This window comes from Scomber scombrus, chromosome 8, assembly GCF_963691925.1.
Source record: "Scomber scombrus chromosome 8, fScoSco1.1, whole genome shotgun sequence".
Classification (NCBI taxonomy): domain Eukaryota; kingdom Metazoa; phylum Chordata; class Actinopteri; order Scombriformes; family Scombridae; genus Scomber; species Scomber scombrus.
In genome coordinates, this window is record NC_084977.1 from 25,512,974 (window position 1) to 25,531,506 (window position 18,533).

The window sequence follows — 18,533 nt, forward strand, 5'->3', positions numbered from 1 at the left end:
GACAACTAAGAGTCTGATACAGTATGTGAAGTGCTAACGGTCACCCTTGAAGTGAAGAAGGTTCACATATATAACATGTAAGGGACTAGTAGAACAAATGCTAAAAAGGCACGATAGTTCTTACCCTCCTGCCCTTTGTCCCAGCGGTGCCAGGACTGCCCCTCTGCCCCTGTGGACCCTGAGAGAAAAAACAAGACAGAGACCCACATCAACACTGGTCATATGAACCTGATGGAATGCACTACAAATGCTTAACCAGAACTACTGGACAATCAGCCAGTTAAGACACACTGTTTATACAGGTCTAGACTAAATTGTGGGAAATTGGAAAACTGATTCATCAAATCACCCTCTTAAATTGTATGTTTACAAAAACCAAAACTGGATTCCTCCAACTCAGTTTAAGAGTCAAGGTAATCTTGCAATTTAAAAGTTTATAATATCCAGCCAAGTCATTGAGTAAAGGAGAGGAGAGTCAAAGTATCCAAGCATATTGGTCCATGAACTACTAATGCGTGTATGACTCAATCCAAAATGCAGAGGAAGCAAAAAAAGAAATTAACATCAACTTCCTTTCCCTCTGCAAAGGAGGTTTACAAAATAATCATATCCATGTAGGGAAGTGTGCAAGAAGTAAAGAGGTGAATCTTTTCAATACGAATACGAATATGAATACAATACAAAGAATCAATATTTGGTATGACATAGTGGTGAAGTTGACACTTACAGGTGCACCTTGCATGCCGATGTCCCCTGGACCTCCTGGCAACCCTGGGTACCCCTAATGAAAAGAACAAAAAAATAACAAACAGTAAAGAAATGCAGACAAGAAAACATGTCCCTGAAACCACTGTTTAATGACATCTGCTACATTAGTGCTGCATTACTGTGTCACTGCAACAGTGTAGCAGCAGTGCAAGACTGTATAACAGCAACTGATTAGGACTGAATGTTCTCCAGATCCTCTAGAAAAGAAGAGACAACTGGGTGCTGTGGTTCTCGTCACAGCGCTACCCACCACCCATATCTCTATGTAATAATTCTCTATGTAGTAATGCCACAATAACAAAGTCAAAACTGTCTGAGATTTGCCAGGAATGCTAATCATTGCGAACTGTCTTTAAATAAAAACAGAACTTCATGAGATTATTATTATAATCTGTGGTGATACACCCCTAAGCCTTCACATTGACTGTCATTCTTCACTGTATCCTGTGGCTACATTACAGCACAAACTGGTTCACACAAATCACCATCACCAACTCCTTACATAAATCACAAAACCCTCTGTCACAGTGAAACTCATATAGACACAAACAGTGATTCAATCATCTAACTATTCAGCCAGCCAGCCACCAAATTAGTCATCCCCTCTTCCAGCCAGCCAATCAGTCAGCCTGCTAGCCAGTCTGCCAGCCAGCTAGGTCAGGACTGGGGCCCAAAGCCACAGACATGGAGTAAATCCAAGGCCCATGGACATTGAGGGATGCAGGCCAGCCTCTCTCTGTGGACTCATGCAGTATTACAGGAGACAGCGGAAATATTGCTGTGCTGGACTGCATCATGAATTTTTCTCTGGGGATCAATATTGTTAAAAATATTTTCATGCAAAAACATTTTCCACAGTAGTGATTAGGCAATGAATAAATTTTAATGCCAATGTCTCCATGGAAATGCCAATGAGCACACAACTCTTTTCCCAGTCTATACTACGGTTGACAAAGGTAGATCCTTTTCAATACTATAAGGTTGGTGAGACCCTCACAAAATTGTAACCTTTACAAACACATAAAGCTGGCACCATTTAAGATCATACAAATGTGTTTTTGCCATCAAAACATTCAAATTCCAACTGAATTACAATGCCTGCAGATGATATTTTTACAAAGCTGAGATGTCAGGTATAAACTGGGAGTGAGAGATACTGGCCAGCCTTCTATTTAGACTCATACTGCAGCAAAATGCCAAACGCCATTGTTTCATTTACAATAGTTTGATCTACTGTATCACAGACACAACACAGTATTCATAATTTGATCTGCAGACTTTAACACGTCTATTGTGGTACGCAATGCCTCATCCAATGAACTAAATAAGAATTGTAAGATTGTAAACAGACATGATGTTCTTTGTTACATAGGCATGGGGGGTTATAGGTAGGACATTAGGTTAAGTGAATAGATACAGATACTAGAGCAGACAGGGTTATCAGAATGAGTCAGTGAAAAATATTGGGGTTTTCATCCCTACCCATAAACATTACTGTGGGAAAAAACAATTTGACAACGCTGAATTTTGCATAGTTTAGTATCTACAGAAGTTGCAACATTGTGGAATCTGGAATCTTTTAAGCATTTTGGGAATCTGCTTTCATTGACATGAAATAAACCTTGAAGCTAAATAATGTCTGCCAAAACTTACAGGCAACATTTCTCACTGGTTCAGTTTTATGTTCATGAGTTTATGAGTTTACTCAACAATGTACTCAAGTTCTAGTAGGTCGTTGTAGTTTTGCTGATGTCTTGGAAAACTCAATATATACACTACAGCTGTGAGGTTTTCCAACTCTCAGACAAGAAGTAGAGCTCTGCAGTGTATCCTGAGTGACTACACTTACCCTTGGCCCTTTCTCTCCGGCTGGACCTGTTGGACCTGCTGGCCCTCGGTCACCCTTGGGAAAAAAACATAAGAAAAGCAAAAGGATCATTAAATTAGAATCTGAAACCTCAAAACAGAAAACTCCAACACAGCTTCACATACCCTTTTCCTAATGAAGAGCCATGAAACTGGATAGCAGCTTCTTAAATGCAGGAGGTCATAATGACATCTGGTTGAGTGGAGTTTAAAGCGAGTAGGTACTTTGAAACACAGTTGGTGGCACCCTGCTCAGTGTGTTAAAAGATAAGGTAACCCTGGGTTAGCAGTAAAGCGGCAGAGGTTTCCACTCTCATACTTGTGTCAGTGATGGTTTAATCCTCCTTAAACTGAGTGACATTCATGACTGTACAAGTAACCTTCCACTGCTTGTGCTTCTATCAAACAGGGATCAGAATAGTTTTAAGGGTCTGTAAATCTGAGGGCTGTACTGAATTAAATATATATACATATATATATATAATGTGAAAGGAATTCGTGGGCTGTCAGGGTATGGCTGGTGCTGACAGATTGAACCAAGAGGAGGATTTTCCATAACAACCAAAAGTCTGACAAGCACACAGCTTCCCATCACAAGAACATGTTCTGACACACAAGGAGCTTCTGGATAAGAACGAAAGAGGAACAGCTTGAGACATAGGGAAGGAACAATTGAGAGGGGTTACAAAAAGGGGGTATTTCTTTGGAGGACTTGTCAATAACCAGCAATAATTTCAATGATGCAGGGAGGCTGCAGAAGCACTTGTTACATTTTCTTTTAAGCTGAGAGGCAATAGTAGCATGACATGGAGAAAGCCTCAGGGCCTCTCTAGAGTATATTATGAGCATTTTTACATGACTCACTGCTGTCTGTTGCATTCCCCTTTTATATATATTTTTTGAGTGTATATGCGTTTGAATAGGTAACTGTGTAATAAATACTTAATAACTAACTAAAAAGGACTGTCAACTATTTAGTTTTTATTTTCTCCCACATTTACCTTAAAATTGCTTGCTTCAGCAATGGGGCACAGGGGTGAGAGGCAATAATGGCGACATGACTTTGACAATATTGTTATTGATGTGGATGTGAGAGTGTTGAGTGTTTATTTAAGCATATGTTCTAGGCCCTCTGGGGCCTACAGCTATGGCTGCTTAACACTGTTCTAATTACAGGGGTCTGCCACTGACAAGCAACCAACTTATGCTGACTGACAGCCTAATGATAGGGAAACACACATCTTACCTTTTCACCAGGAACTCCTATCACCCCAGCTATCCCAATCAGGCCTACTGGACCCTGTAGAGTAGAGTAGAGTAGAGTAGAGTAGAGTAGAGTAGAGTAGAGTAGAGGAGAGTAGAGGAGAGGAGAGGAGAGGAGAGGAGAGGAGAGGAGAGGAGAGGAGAGGAGAGGTAAGGACAGGAGAGGAGAGGAGAGGAGAGGAGAGGAGAGGAGAGGAGAGGAGAGGAGAGGAGAGGAGAGGAGAGGAGAGGAGAGGAGAGGAGAGGAGAGGAGAGGAGAGGAAAGACAACATTCACAAACTTATCAGGAGAAAGTATGTCAATGTGGGGACCTGATCTTCATTCATCTAAGGGTTATTTTCCAATCTGTTATGACACCTGGAATGCAAGAGGTCATAGATTACAATGCAATACTTATGTAAGCAAAAAGGATGGGCTACTGACTATAGGAGAAATCTGTCAGTTGACTCCTGAAGTGCCAGATATTTCTAAGCTAATTTTTAAATTTGTATTTATTATAAAAGGTATAAAATCAATTTCGGTAAGTAGTAGTCAGAGAAACTTAGCAATATTTGCCAGTAACTATGGCATACTATTATTAATTCCACTTGTGTCTTTACGATCCATAAGGATTTAATCAAATTCAAGAAAGAACCATCAGTGCTAGAAAAGTTGCAACCTTGGAATTTTTGCTGAAGCCTTTGTGAGTCGTTTATTTTACTTCTTGGAGCCTAACTATGTTGTCTGGCAAGAGCAAGAATAACAGTTCTTGGGTACAATAGCAGTAATTGAGAATTATTGGGCGCATGCTCATTTTACAGCATGCAATAACTCTTAGGACCCCAAAAAGATGCAAACCACTTAGTAAAGGAGTTCTAATAGGGAAAACACTAGCTAATGCAAATATGTGAGTTATCAAAGAAGCTTAACCGCTTCCAGATTAGTCATCTGGGAGAGGGACTGTGGTTTGGACCAATGCCAACCTCTCCAGAGAATCTGGAGCTGCAGACCAACAGTAAGACTTATGGGTGGCTGTACTTTTTGAAACCCTATCGTTGTGTTTGTTTGTCCTGGTTAAAAAAAAGTAAAACAACACTTCGTACAGTATATAATAAACGGAGAGCAGCCAATTGCATGGGAAGGACAGAAGTGATAACATACACAAGTCACAAGCCAAACTAAAGACATAATAGCGCTAGTATGCTGCACCACGGCACACACTTAGCAACTGGGAACGAATAACAGAACATCTGAATCTTACTGAATGTCTGTGTTATTGTGATAACTCATGTGACTGCCCTACTGCAGACCATGGTCTCACTTCTGGCCAACCATAAAAGCCAACGTGGTCAGACTGTGGTTGTCTCTGGTTATGAGGGCCAATTTCTGCTTCTGTGTTTCATGCACGTAGAATGATATTGTTTAACCGGATAGTTTACATGTTTCTAAATGACTGCTATTCTTACTTCATTCACATATAGTGTATATATACATCTTACTTCTCTATTTCTCTAACTTTAGAATATTTTCACCTCAAACCCTTTTTTGTATCTATCATGTCTAGGTAATGTGAGGAAAAGCAAGAGCCAGAGAGTGAGAGACAAATTGACAAAAAGAAGCTGAAAGGTTTGCATAACAGACTGACAAAGTAAGGGATGCCATGTGAAAGAGAAGAAACAGACCACTAAAGATATACACAAAGAGCTTTTGTTCCATTTGCTTTTCCCAAACTCAGCTAAAAAGACTGACAGCCTCAAAGTGTTAGTCGTGTATCATCACCTACAAGGTATTATACTATTGGATGCAAGTAGTGTAGAAAAGCAGGGTGTCTGTGAGGGGATGCAGCCTGCAGGCATGGGAAAAGATTCTCCAAATTGACCTCAAATCCTTTAATTGGAACATGAAGTGGGAAAATGTGGTAGCGTATATCACTTAAAAGTAGGAAATGGTTTTAAAGGGGTTTCCATGTGGCAAGGTCTTTGACATGGAGCTTTAACATAATTGTTTTAATCGTGATCTGGTTTCTCAAAGACTGCCTGGGTTATAAATGTGTGGATATAACTATTGATCTAACAGTTCGGGAAGAAATGCAACTCGAGTCACATATTGTTGAGAGTATAAAGGTTCTCCCTCTCATGGGCCTCTTTCCTGTGCATGCATATAAGTGCACACTGAATCGCTGACAAGAAAATCAAATCACAGAGGCTGACATGTGAACTACATTTCAAAGCACACCTGTGATTGCCTTTAGTAATTGGGGACTGATACATGTTTTATTAGCTGAGGACTGGAGAGTGACTTAAAATGGAACTCGGCAGCCAATCTAAATTGGCTAAAATACACAACACTGTAAAACCCTACAGTAAAATTTCACTTGAAACAATTTATGGGAGGCCTCATGGTGATAAGCGGGCACTCAGTGAAGACATAAAGCTTTAGGCTTGCTTGCATCGACCCTGGATTAACCTGGACTAGTCAGCACCAGTCTTTCTCAGGTCTTACACATCCAATTTATTTTTGAAATGATGTAATGGCATTCATTAGAGCCTCCATATGTTGTGGAGGTTTTTTTCCCCTGCATAGCCCCATGGCTCCTCCTTGGCTTCAAAGGGCTCTCTTCTCTGTAACTGCTTAATCCCTCTCATATGTGCACTACAGCAACACAGTCAAACAAGGCCTGCTTGGTCGCCTCCACTATGTACAGAATGCAAATATTAACATTAAGGGGCCTACCGGAAGGAAGGACATACTTTGAATGTTCAGAGTAGCTGTGAGCATATCAGGATTTAACAAAGGGACCATTTCTCTAGAGTATTTGTGTTGGGTATAGAGGATTAAATTAATCTTAAAGAGAAGGACAGAAATACTGTATGAAACTGTGATTTTGCAGTTCATTAATTCATTTAGAAACAATCCAAACACAGATGTTCTGGGTCACTTGCAAAGCCACTTGATGGAAAAAAGTAATTTTTCTTTAAGTTATAATCACCACTGACAACATGCACCATATGTATGATTGTTGGACATCAAACACAATTTGGCAGGGTTTGACACATAATGTGCAACCCAAATTAGGTCACTTCCACAGAAGATCTGTGATCTGTATCCCTTCTGTTCTACTGTGGTGTTCTGCCAATTCCATAATGAAAACACTTTGCTATTGGGAGGGGATCCAAATTTCTTTTAACATTAAAAATGGGTTAGAATTACAGAAAGACGTCACAAAGTGCTCCTGTAACTTCTTCCAGAGTTGCCACGCTGAAGGATTTCATTCATTTGATTGTGGAAGCACTGGATTATTATCTTAATGAGTACATTAATCTTTAAGCAAACTTAAAGGTGACGCTGATAAAACTGAAGCCAATGAAATCTACAGCACAGGCTGTGCACTGACATGTTTAAAGAGGGATTTAATGAAAAGCTACTAATCCACAGCAGGATGACAGTTAAATAATGTCAGTCCTATACATTACAAGGTTAAAGCAACTCACTTGTGGTCCGATTTTTCCAACATTTCCAATGTCCCCTTTCTCTCCCTGTAAGCAGAAAACATCAAACAGTGTGCTGGTTAGCTTCCTGTAATGAAAGAGGTTTCTATCACCATCCTGTCCTGCTACTGGCACAACACTCACAGGATGTTACAAGTGTTAAAAGGAACACACACATACAGTACAGCATGAGACTGTGAGTCATTTTCTGTTGCTTCTCGCTGTGGTTGGCCAATATGTATAATGATAGCCCTGAAAGACATCGTTTTCTCTCTTAATTAAGAGCATGTTTACAGCACAGTAAGTCTAGGCTCAGTAAAAGTGGGTCAAAAACATGGAGACACTGACACTCAGAGGTAAGCCCTACACCACAATGTGCAATGATACAACCTTGAAACCCATGATACAGTAATCATGGCACTGTATTTCTGGTGGGTAGAAAAGCCAATTGCAGAAAACCATATAAGACTGAAAGAAAATGCATCTAAACTAAGAGTATAAGTAGTATAAAAGTACTCACAGAAGGTCTTTAACATGAATGGAAAGAAGCCAAAGGGAAGAAGATATAGGCTCATTTCCGTGTATTATAATGAATACACTGGCATGTTTTTCTGTCTCATTTATTTCTCAAATGTTTATAAGTTGTGATAAACAGTGTTTATATAAACATTTTGGCTGTACACATAAAAGAGCTAATTATGCACAAATCTACAGACTTCTTTGAAGACACACATTTAAATTGGACATGAACCACTGGTATATAATAGAAATGCAGATGAATTAGTGTTTTACAATATGGTTCATTTAGGATGATACAGGTTTTTCAGTTCACTACATTGATTATTTTAAATTAATACTGAATGAAAAAAAACTGACAGTAACAAATGTATCACTTACTCCTTCTCAAGCAAAAAGCCTTTTTTAAAGATACTACACATTTTTCTCTGAGGACACTGAGGTGCTTTTAATGAATATCAGCAGGTTAATATTGCAGAAATTATGAACATTGTGCATATTCAATTACACATTTTTTACATTATGAATTCGGCATAGTTTTGTGTAACAAAACCAATGCATACCCTTTAGGAGGCGTGATTGATATGATTAAGCTGATACTTTTATCAGCTTTCAACATATTCGACATATTTAGCACATTTTTGTATTCCACAATGATATATTCTTACAGAACTACCTGTAATGAATTTATAACCCTAAACTTTAAATTAGCCACAAATACATTAGATGTATATAGGAACATACTGATAATACATTTCCATGAGAAAGCAGACTCACCCCCAGACCGTCGGGACCAGGTTCACCAATATAACCTTTCCTTCCAGGTCTCCCCTACAAAGACAGGCAGTGAGATACACACAAAAAATAAACACACACCTAATGATCAAAAGATACCACAGCTCATGATGTGTTTGTCAAGCTACTTCCTAATAAGGCATTTTATTGAATAATACCATTCAACCCACCAACAAAAGGCTGTGACCATGTGTTTGTTAGCGTCTGTGTGTGTATTTGTGTGTTTATGTGCATGTTGGGAGTTCTTACAGTAGGGCCAGCATTTCCAGGTGGGCCGAGTGGTCCTTCATCACCCTGCAGACATGCAGTAAAGTTCATCATACACAAATATTCACAAACATGCACACACACACTCACACTCTCACATACACAGCAGAGTCCAACAGTTGAGTAAATACAGCTGACACAGCAAACAACCAGCCAGCATCACCAAACAACATGAACAAATGCACACAAAGTAACGATTCATTCTGCATAACTTCTAACTCTCAATCCCTCACCTGGTTGCTCTTCTTTATAGATATATAACAATGCATGAAGGTATGTGAACCCCCTTATCACTCTATACTGACAGAGATTCCCTTTTTAGAATGATAACTCATCTTGAGGAGCCAGTTAGGGATTTACTGTGCTCCCCTACTTCCCCAAACAAATCTACACCATTGACTAAAGTTTCTGGATAAATGGAACCCACTTCAAAAAACATACGTTCTTTCCCAGTCTTTAAAATTAGTACAGTAAATGTATTTTTTTTTTACACCTTTAGGTGTCTGTAAAGCTTTGGCTCTGTAATTGAGCAAGCTTTGACAGAGGTGACTCCATCCCAAGAAAGTGTGTATGTGAGAGGAAAGTATGTTGGCCAACTCTACACCTCTGTGAGCGATTGCCAGGTTAATGCTGTAATATTCAGCACAATATAAAAGTGTGTGTATGTGTATGTGTGTGTATTTGTGTTGTACACCTGCCAAAGGCTTCTGTTCCTCTTTTGCAGGTCTGGAAAACTTTCAACCTTGTTTTTATAAGCACCCAATGAGAAATCATGACTTCATCTTGTGGAACGTGCCCCGAGAGGCATCGCAGAGAAAATAAAAACTCCCACTGGGATCTAAGCTGCAACTGTTTTGAGATATGACTAATGACTAGAAGTTAAATGAAAAGGGCTATGTTAGTTATTGTTTCCTGAGACGGATGATTGAATGGAAATCCCTCTAACTTTGACATCTTGTGTTATAACCATGTATACCTAGTGAACTAAATTGGGCGCTGAATTATCTCACCTGTATCCCTTGTGGCCCGGGCGGGCCTTGGGGCCCTCTTGCACCCTGCAAACCCTGAAACACAACAGAATGAATGAATGAAATAGATATATATATAGAGACAGTGAGAGAGAGAGAGCAAGATAGAGAGATGCAATTATACCTTTGGTCCTTGTAGACCGTTGGGCCCTGGTACTCCAATGTCCCCTGGAAAGCCCTTGCAAAATACAGGAGGAGATAGACAGTTATTTCATATGTCATGGGTCACATGACCTATTGGTTAAGTTTGATTCAGAATATTTAAATGAACTTATTGCTTCGCTGTGTACATTGCAGGATAGTTAGGATCATACTGTATTTGAAATGGCAGGTTTAAAGTAGGCCTATTAATGTGTTAATGTGCTACAGCAGCTCCTCTTTGAAAATCACTGAAGACATCTTGTATTAATAATATATCAGACAGACGGGGGGTGGGGCCTTTCCTCCTGCCTATATGCCTTTCCTGTATAGGCGGGCTTATGGAAAAAAGATGTAAAGATAGTGATGGATAGCTGCTGAGCTGATAGAAACTGAATACCTTCAGGCACGCCTGCCATGACACAATCATTCATTTCAGAAAGTATGCCTGCTAGCTGTGGCCTGTGTGACCTATGGTCATGTTGTACATGCTTTTCTTGTACTTTTCCGCATCAACAATGACCCCTTTGACTAAAGGACTTAAGGACTAAAGGTATTCTACATCCAAAGCCCAGACATTCTGTGGTAGATGCCAGAACAGGGAAAGCAATGAACAAACTATTAATGTTGTTTTGATGTCATACATGAACATCAAAAGTTTTGGGGCTAGTGTGACGACTTGATTGGCATCTCTGTTGCCCAGAACCAAATTCTGGACGTAAGTAATGTACAGATGATTTAACTGCAGGCCAGGTATGCCTGTATGTTAATTATGAATAAAGAATTCAATAAGGTTTTGGTTTTTATAAATTCAACAATCAATATTTCAAAAGGACTAAAATTCTAAAGCCTTAAAAGCAACCCCCATAGGCCACAATTTTCATTACACCCCACAGTACAATATTAGATGCAATAGATCAAATGCTATTATTTGCTATTGTCAGAGCCCTCTTGCCTCAACTGTTTTTATGTCCAATCTCAGGATCGCAATAATACAGTACATTAAAATAAAGAGTTACAGATGCAGCAGCCTTGAATTGCCGGCTGGTCTATGACAGGCTCATGACAGGACTTTGCTTATCTCAATGTAATGAATGGATATATACAAATGGCAGTTTTATGTTTGCTGTATGTCCAGCAAATGTCATTAACCTGGTGGTTCAATTGTTAAATATGAGTACATTTTTTGATAAGATCACCAAAAGCTCATTTAATGACCAAAAGGGAAAAAGACATTGGGCATCATGCAAGGATCACTATGTTCTCATGGCATGCCATAATTAGTATGGCATGCCAATTTATAGGAGTTTCTTTTTTAGTGTTATTTTTTATTGGCATGTGGTTAAACCTATTTGCTGATTTTTATTCTTAAGAAGGTTTGTTGAATCTGATTTGAAACATACTCATACAAGCAAACCTCTCTTTAGGTTTTTAGATGTATAAGAGAAAATGCTGATAAAAGAACAAGGGGTATGGGAACAGCAGGTTCATCTGTGACAGGTGACCATGGATAGCTACAGAAAATATAGTGGTAAAACTATTATTCAGTATCTTGTGTACACAATTTGACCAGATGGTAGTTCTAAAGAAAAGCTTGTTGCTAAAATGTGAAAGGTTATTCCTTGGGGGAGCAGGGATGACCTCATCCATTTGTGCCATCTGCTAGATTTTCATATTTCTTGAATATAAGTAGATGTTTTTTTGCCAGCTGGAGGCACTACTGTATATGAAAGGTCAAGGGGTCACAAGAAAATAATTTATTCTTTCTACAGCACATTTCATAGTAATCCCTCCCTTAATTTTTGAGACCGCTTGTCATGGATCAAAGTATCGGTCTAGCTGAAATAGTGACCTGACAAGAAAGATCACTGACTCTCCATCACCATGGAGAATAATTATTAAGGGGCCGTGAATCCCCAGCAAGCTGATATATGTGTCTGAAACAAAGTGTTGAACAACCAAATGGACGGACTAAGTTTTTGATTCATATGTTTATGAGTGTATTGTTCTTGATTGTCTATGGCTATTGTTGTTGAAAGTGTATCTTTTACATAATGGTTTATATATTTATTTTCAGCCTTTTCAGTCTTTATATAATCATAATGTTGAGTGGACGCATCTATAAAAGAGTCCTTGCCTTTGCCCTGCGCCCACCACACTGCACACACTCTAATAGAAAAGTAAAATAGAGCAGGATGATTATGTTTTATAGCTATGTCTATGTTTGGACTTGCTCAAAATCCATCTTTACTGCATAGTACACTTGGCCCAAGTACTGCAGGAACCTGAAAGTAATAGTCTCTTGTTCTCGCCTTTGTTATTTTTGTGCATTTAGAACTTATGCTACTATCTTTCCCATTGACAAATAGCCTTGATTTTCTCTATTTTCTTAGTTTTCTAGACTACAGTAAACAGGTTTAGTAGCTTAGAAATAAAAAAAACAACATGTTCTCAGGAATAACAAATTGATCTTCAGTGTTTTATTATTTACCCCAAGTAGAATATGTACTGTAGATATACCTTGATTTTAAGTTGTAATTTTAAATTGCTTACTTCAGCTAAACAGCAAAGTAATATTTGGGTTACCAATTATTGTAACCCAGAGCTTTTCACCCCTAGGCCTTTTAACACAAAACATTAGTAATATGATCATGTGCCTTTCACAAATTTGGACTCAAATCACAACCCTATTTCTCTGTAAAGTTTTCTGTTGAAAGCTGAGTTGAATATGAATGAATACCTCTGGTCCTGGAGGCCCATGTGGTCCTTGTGCCCCCATCTCACCAATTTTGCCCTGTTGAAAATACACATTAAAACACATTAAAACAAACAGAAATAAGAAACTGACTTTTTTTCACCTGAAATGATCATGTTTTTTGTCTCTGATTTCTCTCTAATAATTCTTCTACCTCTGTCAACACAGATTAATGTGTTCTGTTAATATTTGTCATCATTTTATTCTTTCAGCAGTCAGTGAAGTGACTAGGTGAAGTTGACAGAGTGGATTTGAAAAATCCTGTTACTGACTCAGTGTGATGATGCACTTTTGATATGATACAGTAGCTTAATCACACTGAATTACAGTATACAGGAAACAACAAACAAAGCATTTATCAGTCACAATAAACTGCATTAACAATTGGTATATTATCAGGCATCAGGCCTAAATTTAGGTCACTGGGTCAGTCACTGGATACTTAACCCCTAAGACCAAATGATGCTCTATCTCTCATACACACTACATATTAAGTAATGCTTTCTTCACATTGTGTACAGTGCAAACATGTTTTATAGGTTCAGTGGCAAATTGATACACTTTATTTTTTGGCTTGTGAACATTTCAGACACATGTTACAAACAAAAGGTTTGTATAGTGTGAACTCTAAAACTACACAGTCATACAGTAAATCTCGTCATTATATTGAGTGATTACATTGGGTGAATAGCTACGGCAACAGCTGGAGCTACAGAGAAACTACTTAAGGTGTTGTTGAAGAGGAAAGCATCTGGACTTGTTTACAGTACATCCTGAATAACAAGAAAGGAAGTTTCCAATGTTTAATCTTTTTTCTTGATCTGAGCTTGTTTCTGCTGATAAGCAAACAAATTGCTGCTTAAAGACATTTATTCCACTTCTTTCTTCCCTTATTGAAGCTCTCTACCCACTGAGTGAGATAAAACGGATGTGTTGTGAATGTGACCAAACTGGCTTCAGTTTATAAGCTAACAAAAATAGGGTCCAGATCTCATTGTGGTACGCTGTGTATACTTGGCTTTCTCTATAAAAGCTGTAAAAACCTTTATTAAATGAACACAGACACACATACTCCAACATACCGGTGGTCCAGGTTTTCCTCTTGGACCAGTAGGACCAGGAACACCAGCAGAACCCTGACAGATAAAGATAAAACTCTCTTAAAGTGGTCTTACACATCCTTGTGTAAGAGTGTGTTTGTGTGCATGCATGGGTTTCTGATTTGTGGAAATGTTTTGATTAATCTTTTCCTGATTTAGTTATAGATTCTGCTTTTGTTCAACTGTTTGTCATGACAGGAGGAAAAAACATCATTTATACATGTTTAAAACAAGGAAAAAAAATAGTATGATGTTGGAAGTATTACTTTTTACTTTACCACTTTTACTTTTACAATCAAGTAACATCATAACTGATTGGCATAGGAATAAAATCTTCATTTCTGGTTAAAATAGTTGCATGCACTACTATCATATGGTATGCATCTGTGAGTCTTAAAATCAAGCTTGTGTGACAGGAGACATACCTTATCGCCTTGGTACCCCATCTCTCCTGGTTCGCCCCTTTGTCCCACTTCATCCTGAATTTCACAGTATCATACAGAGATATAACATAACACTACCCTGCCACAGTGATCACAACAGGGACATATATACTTGATAGATAGGCATAGCATACATTATACATACAGTATATGCATTTATAGACTTCAGCTAATGCTAATGAGAAAAAAGTAAACATATATTATGCAACCAAACTTGTCACTGTCAAGACAAGCTTCTATAATGATGCTATAATGCTATAATAAGATCTGTAATGTATCAGAAACAAATTACAATAATACACTTGGCTATTATGGAGCAATATTTAACATTAACTTGTATACTGTACTGCTAGCACATTTCATCTACCACCATGATGCTGAATTTGATTTTGTATTATGGGCCGTGTGATTATTAACAACATTTTAACAGCATGATAAGTTCAATTATGTGAGCTGGCAGCAAATTACACATTACACACAGATACACAGCAATAATATAAATATTTAGATCACCTTATCACCTTTCAATCCAGGCAGGCCGGCTCGTCCTCCTGGGCCCTAACAGAGAGAGAGAGGAGAGGAGGGAGGGAAAGTAAAAGAATGAGTGAGGAAACGAGAAAGATTTGTAAAGGATCAATTAGATATAATTAAAGCTTCAGTGAGTTCAATAATATAATTCTTCTTCTTGAAGCAGGGAGCCAAGAAGGCGAAGGAGGATGAATGATAAAAGTTGACATTGTGGGAAAAGGATACAGATTTTTCAGTGCTATGATGTCTGTCTAGTAACAAAACAATATATGGTAACAGTGCTGTTTGCACCAAACCTGTGCTGCAGAATGTAAATGCAGTGGCTGTTAAAGGCTGTCACTTATGTTTATGTCTCAGATCAATGCGGCGATAAATGACTAATGATAATATGTTGAATATAGCACCTTTGAAATCAAGTTGAAAATGCAGTGAAGAATGCAGTATGGAAATGCAGAAAGAAAAAAATTATTTCTCAGTGTATTTTATTTTATTATACATTTGTTAACATAAAATGAATAACAATAATGACTTGATTTTGAGACATCAACTGTGATGGTAAAAAATATCTACGGCTGGAGAATGTATAAATACAGTAGTTGCAAATTTCATTGGTTTAATTTGACAACTAACAGCGCTGTATTCTTCCTAAAATTTAGAGCATTCACAGTAGCCAATGTCTAGCCTACCTGAGGTCCCACCAGACCAGGTAGTCCTCGTAGCCCTTCAGGCCCAAGATCCCCCTGTGGAGAGAAGGAGGTACACAATTATGTATCATAAATGGTCCGGGTTTGCTGCTCGACAATGAATGGCATTTTTCACATTAAGTGTTTCCGATCTCTTCTTGTCAGAGACAACATTCTGACATGAACACCATCTGCTGTTTCCTACACAGTGAATTCCCCCTTGTTACAACTTTACAATAGAACTAAGCTGTTCTGACGGTGTATCCAGTAGTTTTGTATAGCTCTGGGCTCGGCCCTGATCACCACTGCCAGCCCACAACATCCACTGTAATTGCCAGAGGCGAGGTGGGAATGGCTAGAATATGTAGCTGGACTGAAAAATACCCTTTACAAGCAGGCAGGCAGTAAAGTTGGTTTTCACTGACTATTACCATGTCAGTAGCAATCATGTTGTGGTGACATTGATGATAATATGTGTGTGTGTATGTGTGTGTGTGTCTAAGTGCAAGAAATTGCACATATGTAGCATGCACACGAAGAATACACCTTATATAGAAGGTTTCTTGCAGCATTTTGGATGAGCAATGGCGCTACATCATACATTATTTAAAGACTATGCTGATTGTTTAAACTGCTTTCTAGTATCTACATTGATAACAGACTCTGACATGTCAGGACTTGTCTGAATCAGCTCAGCAGACAGTTCGCTGATCAGCAACACTGTAGGTTTGTGGTATGTCGAGAAAAAAGAAAAGATTTTACAAGTAGAGAAATCTACATTCATTCACAATCAGGTGCTGATGTGTAAAAAAAGACAAAAACACTGCAGGTTGGACAGTATGCTGAAGTTGGTTTGGGTATGACTGGGAGCAGTGATTACCACCTCTGCAAACCAATTTCCTGAAAGAAACGTTGATATAAACAAGAATTCCTAAACATTTTATTAAGAAAACCAGTCAGAAAGTTCTGTTGAGGGATTTTTTTTCTCTTTGAGACAGTGGAAAAGGCTTTAAGGAGAAAGGACTAAATACAAAGAGAAGCCTTTGTCAGAATCAAAGACAATCTATCTTGACTATGGTGAGGAAAAGCATAATGAATACTAGTAAATACACAGACAATTGGAAAACTTGAACTTGTCATCTCCTTCTAAAAAGTCAATCTGTTTTTTTTGCTGAGATGCAAAAAAAACACTAAAATGACATCTGGACCCTGTAAAGCTGGTGTTTGATGCTGCAGCTCTGCTGTGGTACTTCATCAGGACAGACACAAATCACATGCTCTCCATCAAAAGAGGCACCCAACAGAGAACATATGAGGAAATGACATGCTGAAATGAGGAGATAAGCTAAGAGAGACAACTTTCCACCCACACTTTGGTGTCCACCAGCCAAGCTGAAGTGCTCTAGTACTTTAACTTTCCCACAGAGGCTTTGCTCAAACCACTGTCAAGACAGAGTGTGACTGCCAGCTGGTTAGAGATCATCCAAACCATTATCTCCCAGCCACAAGTGATCTGATGAAAACCAGATTGTTGCATCCCTCTACACCTTGTTTTTAACACAACTACTGTGGCTTCAGAAAATCCAATTAAATATACAATACCTCTGTAGCCAATGTATCATATACTATTATATATCATACACTTGACATATAATGTGCCAATACACTAAAAAATTACATTGTTTGCAGGCCTCACCACACCACATGTAAATGATCAAACGTCAGCGTGGTGAAGCAGTAAGAAAACAACACCTATAAAATTTCAAAGAACTATTTTTGTCTCCAACTAACCCTTTTTGTTTTCCTTTCAGGCTGTGAAAGGGTGTCTGGCTGCATCAAATTTTGTTGAGTCACACACTGGCACAGACATCAAGTGCATTCCTGAATGAACACTTGCTGCTCTGTTATTGCTCTCTTTCTGATTACTTAACTAAAGGTTTAACTTTGTTTAATTGGCTTTCAATAAATAAGCGGGTACAATTAGATCCATATGGGTGTGACTGACACTGGGAAGTGAAAATGAGTTTTAGATGTCAAATTAATTTCTTTTGTGAGATCTATTTTCTGTCAAAATCACTCAGCTGTAACGTTGACAAAATGTGAATTACATCAAAGACTGGATTAAGGAGGTGTAAGTATTTTGGCTCTCTTGTATGATAAATCAAAAGTACTTACTTGCAATCATTTGTTGATGTAAAGCGAAGTATTCACTACATCAACTTTAATTATTAATAATTAATTTCCATGATTCTGCTTGTTGTCTGGGTGTGTTATATAGTTTTGTAGTTTGCCATGTCCACTACAAATCATTTTACACCACATGCAAATCATGATCTTATCACCTTCTCTATGAATCTATTGATGCTTATTTAGACTTTGGTTGTGTGAAGAGGGTTTAAGCCAAACTACACATGGTCAAACAGTGTGAGAACATATGCAGCTGTGAAGTGACAAAATATGTGGAGGAACTTTCACTGAAGCTTCTGATCAGACATTTACAACTTTTCTCCAGTAAGACCTATTAAAAAAACAACACACAAATCAAAACACACAATGGCTTGTAGAGCAGTACACTAATTAGGAAGCAATCAAAAGAGAGAAAAGGAGAGGTAAAGGCAGAAGACTTGGAGATGGGACTGTCAGAAAAGAGAGTTAAAGAAGACGGAAGTAAACACGCTAATTTGTTGCACTCCATGTCTGTACTACACAAAATAAATTTAAATGGCTGCTTTATCTGGCAACAGAAGGTTTTAGTGCCACTGTGCCTTCAGACATGTGACTCTGTTTGTGCCATGACCAAAGCTATTCTGCTACAGATACAACTATCACGATTTTAGTCACAGTGTCTTTTCAAACAAGGGCTGTGTTTCCATTCTGATTTGCATAATGTTACAAAGACAAAATGATTCACCTGTG

The 18,533-nt window shown here is 38.4% G+C and overlaps 1 protein-coding gene across 1 annotated transcript in view; it reads right to left on the reverse strand.

Annotated features, from left to right (window-relative positions):
* LOC133985244 (collagen alpha-1(XXIV) chain-like) overlaps positions 1-16,066 on the reverse strand; it is a 48,669-nt gene extending 32,603 nt beyond the window's left edge. Inside the window, exons 1-12 of the mRNA XM_062424841.1 lie at positions 16,049-16,066; positions 15,621-15,674; positions 14,920-14,964; positions 14,389-14,442; positions 13,946-13,999; positions 12,849-12,902; positions 10,095-10,148; positions 9,953-10,006; positions 3,881-3,934; positions 2,618-2,671; positions 728-781; positions 125-178 (exon numbers count right to left, since the gene is read on the reverse strand). Of these exons, the coding sequence (XP_062280825.1) occupies positions 125-178; positions 728-781; positions 2,618-2,671; positions 3,881-3,934; positions 9,953-10,006; positions 10,095-10,148; positions 12,849-12,902; positions 13,946-13,999; positions 14,389-14,442; positions 14,920-14,964; positions 15,621-15,674; positions 16,049-16,066 (603 nt within the window). The remainder of the gene's footprint in view (positions 1-124; positions 179-727; positions 782-2,617; positions 2,672-3,880; positions 3,935-9,952; positions 10,007-10,094; positions 10,149-12,848; positions 12,903-13,945; positions 14,000-14,388; positions 14,443-14,919; positions 14,965-15,620; positions 15,675-16,048) is intronic.
* Between the last annotated feature and the right edge of the window lie 2,467 nt (positions 16,067-18,533).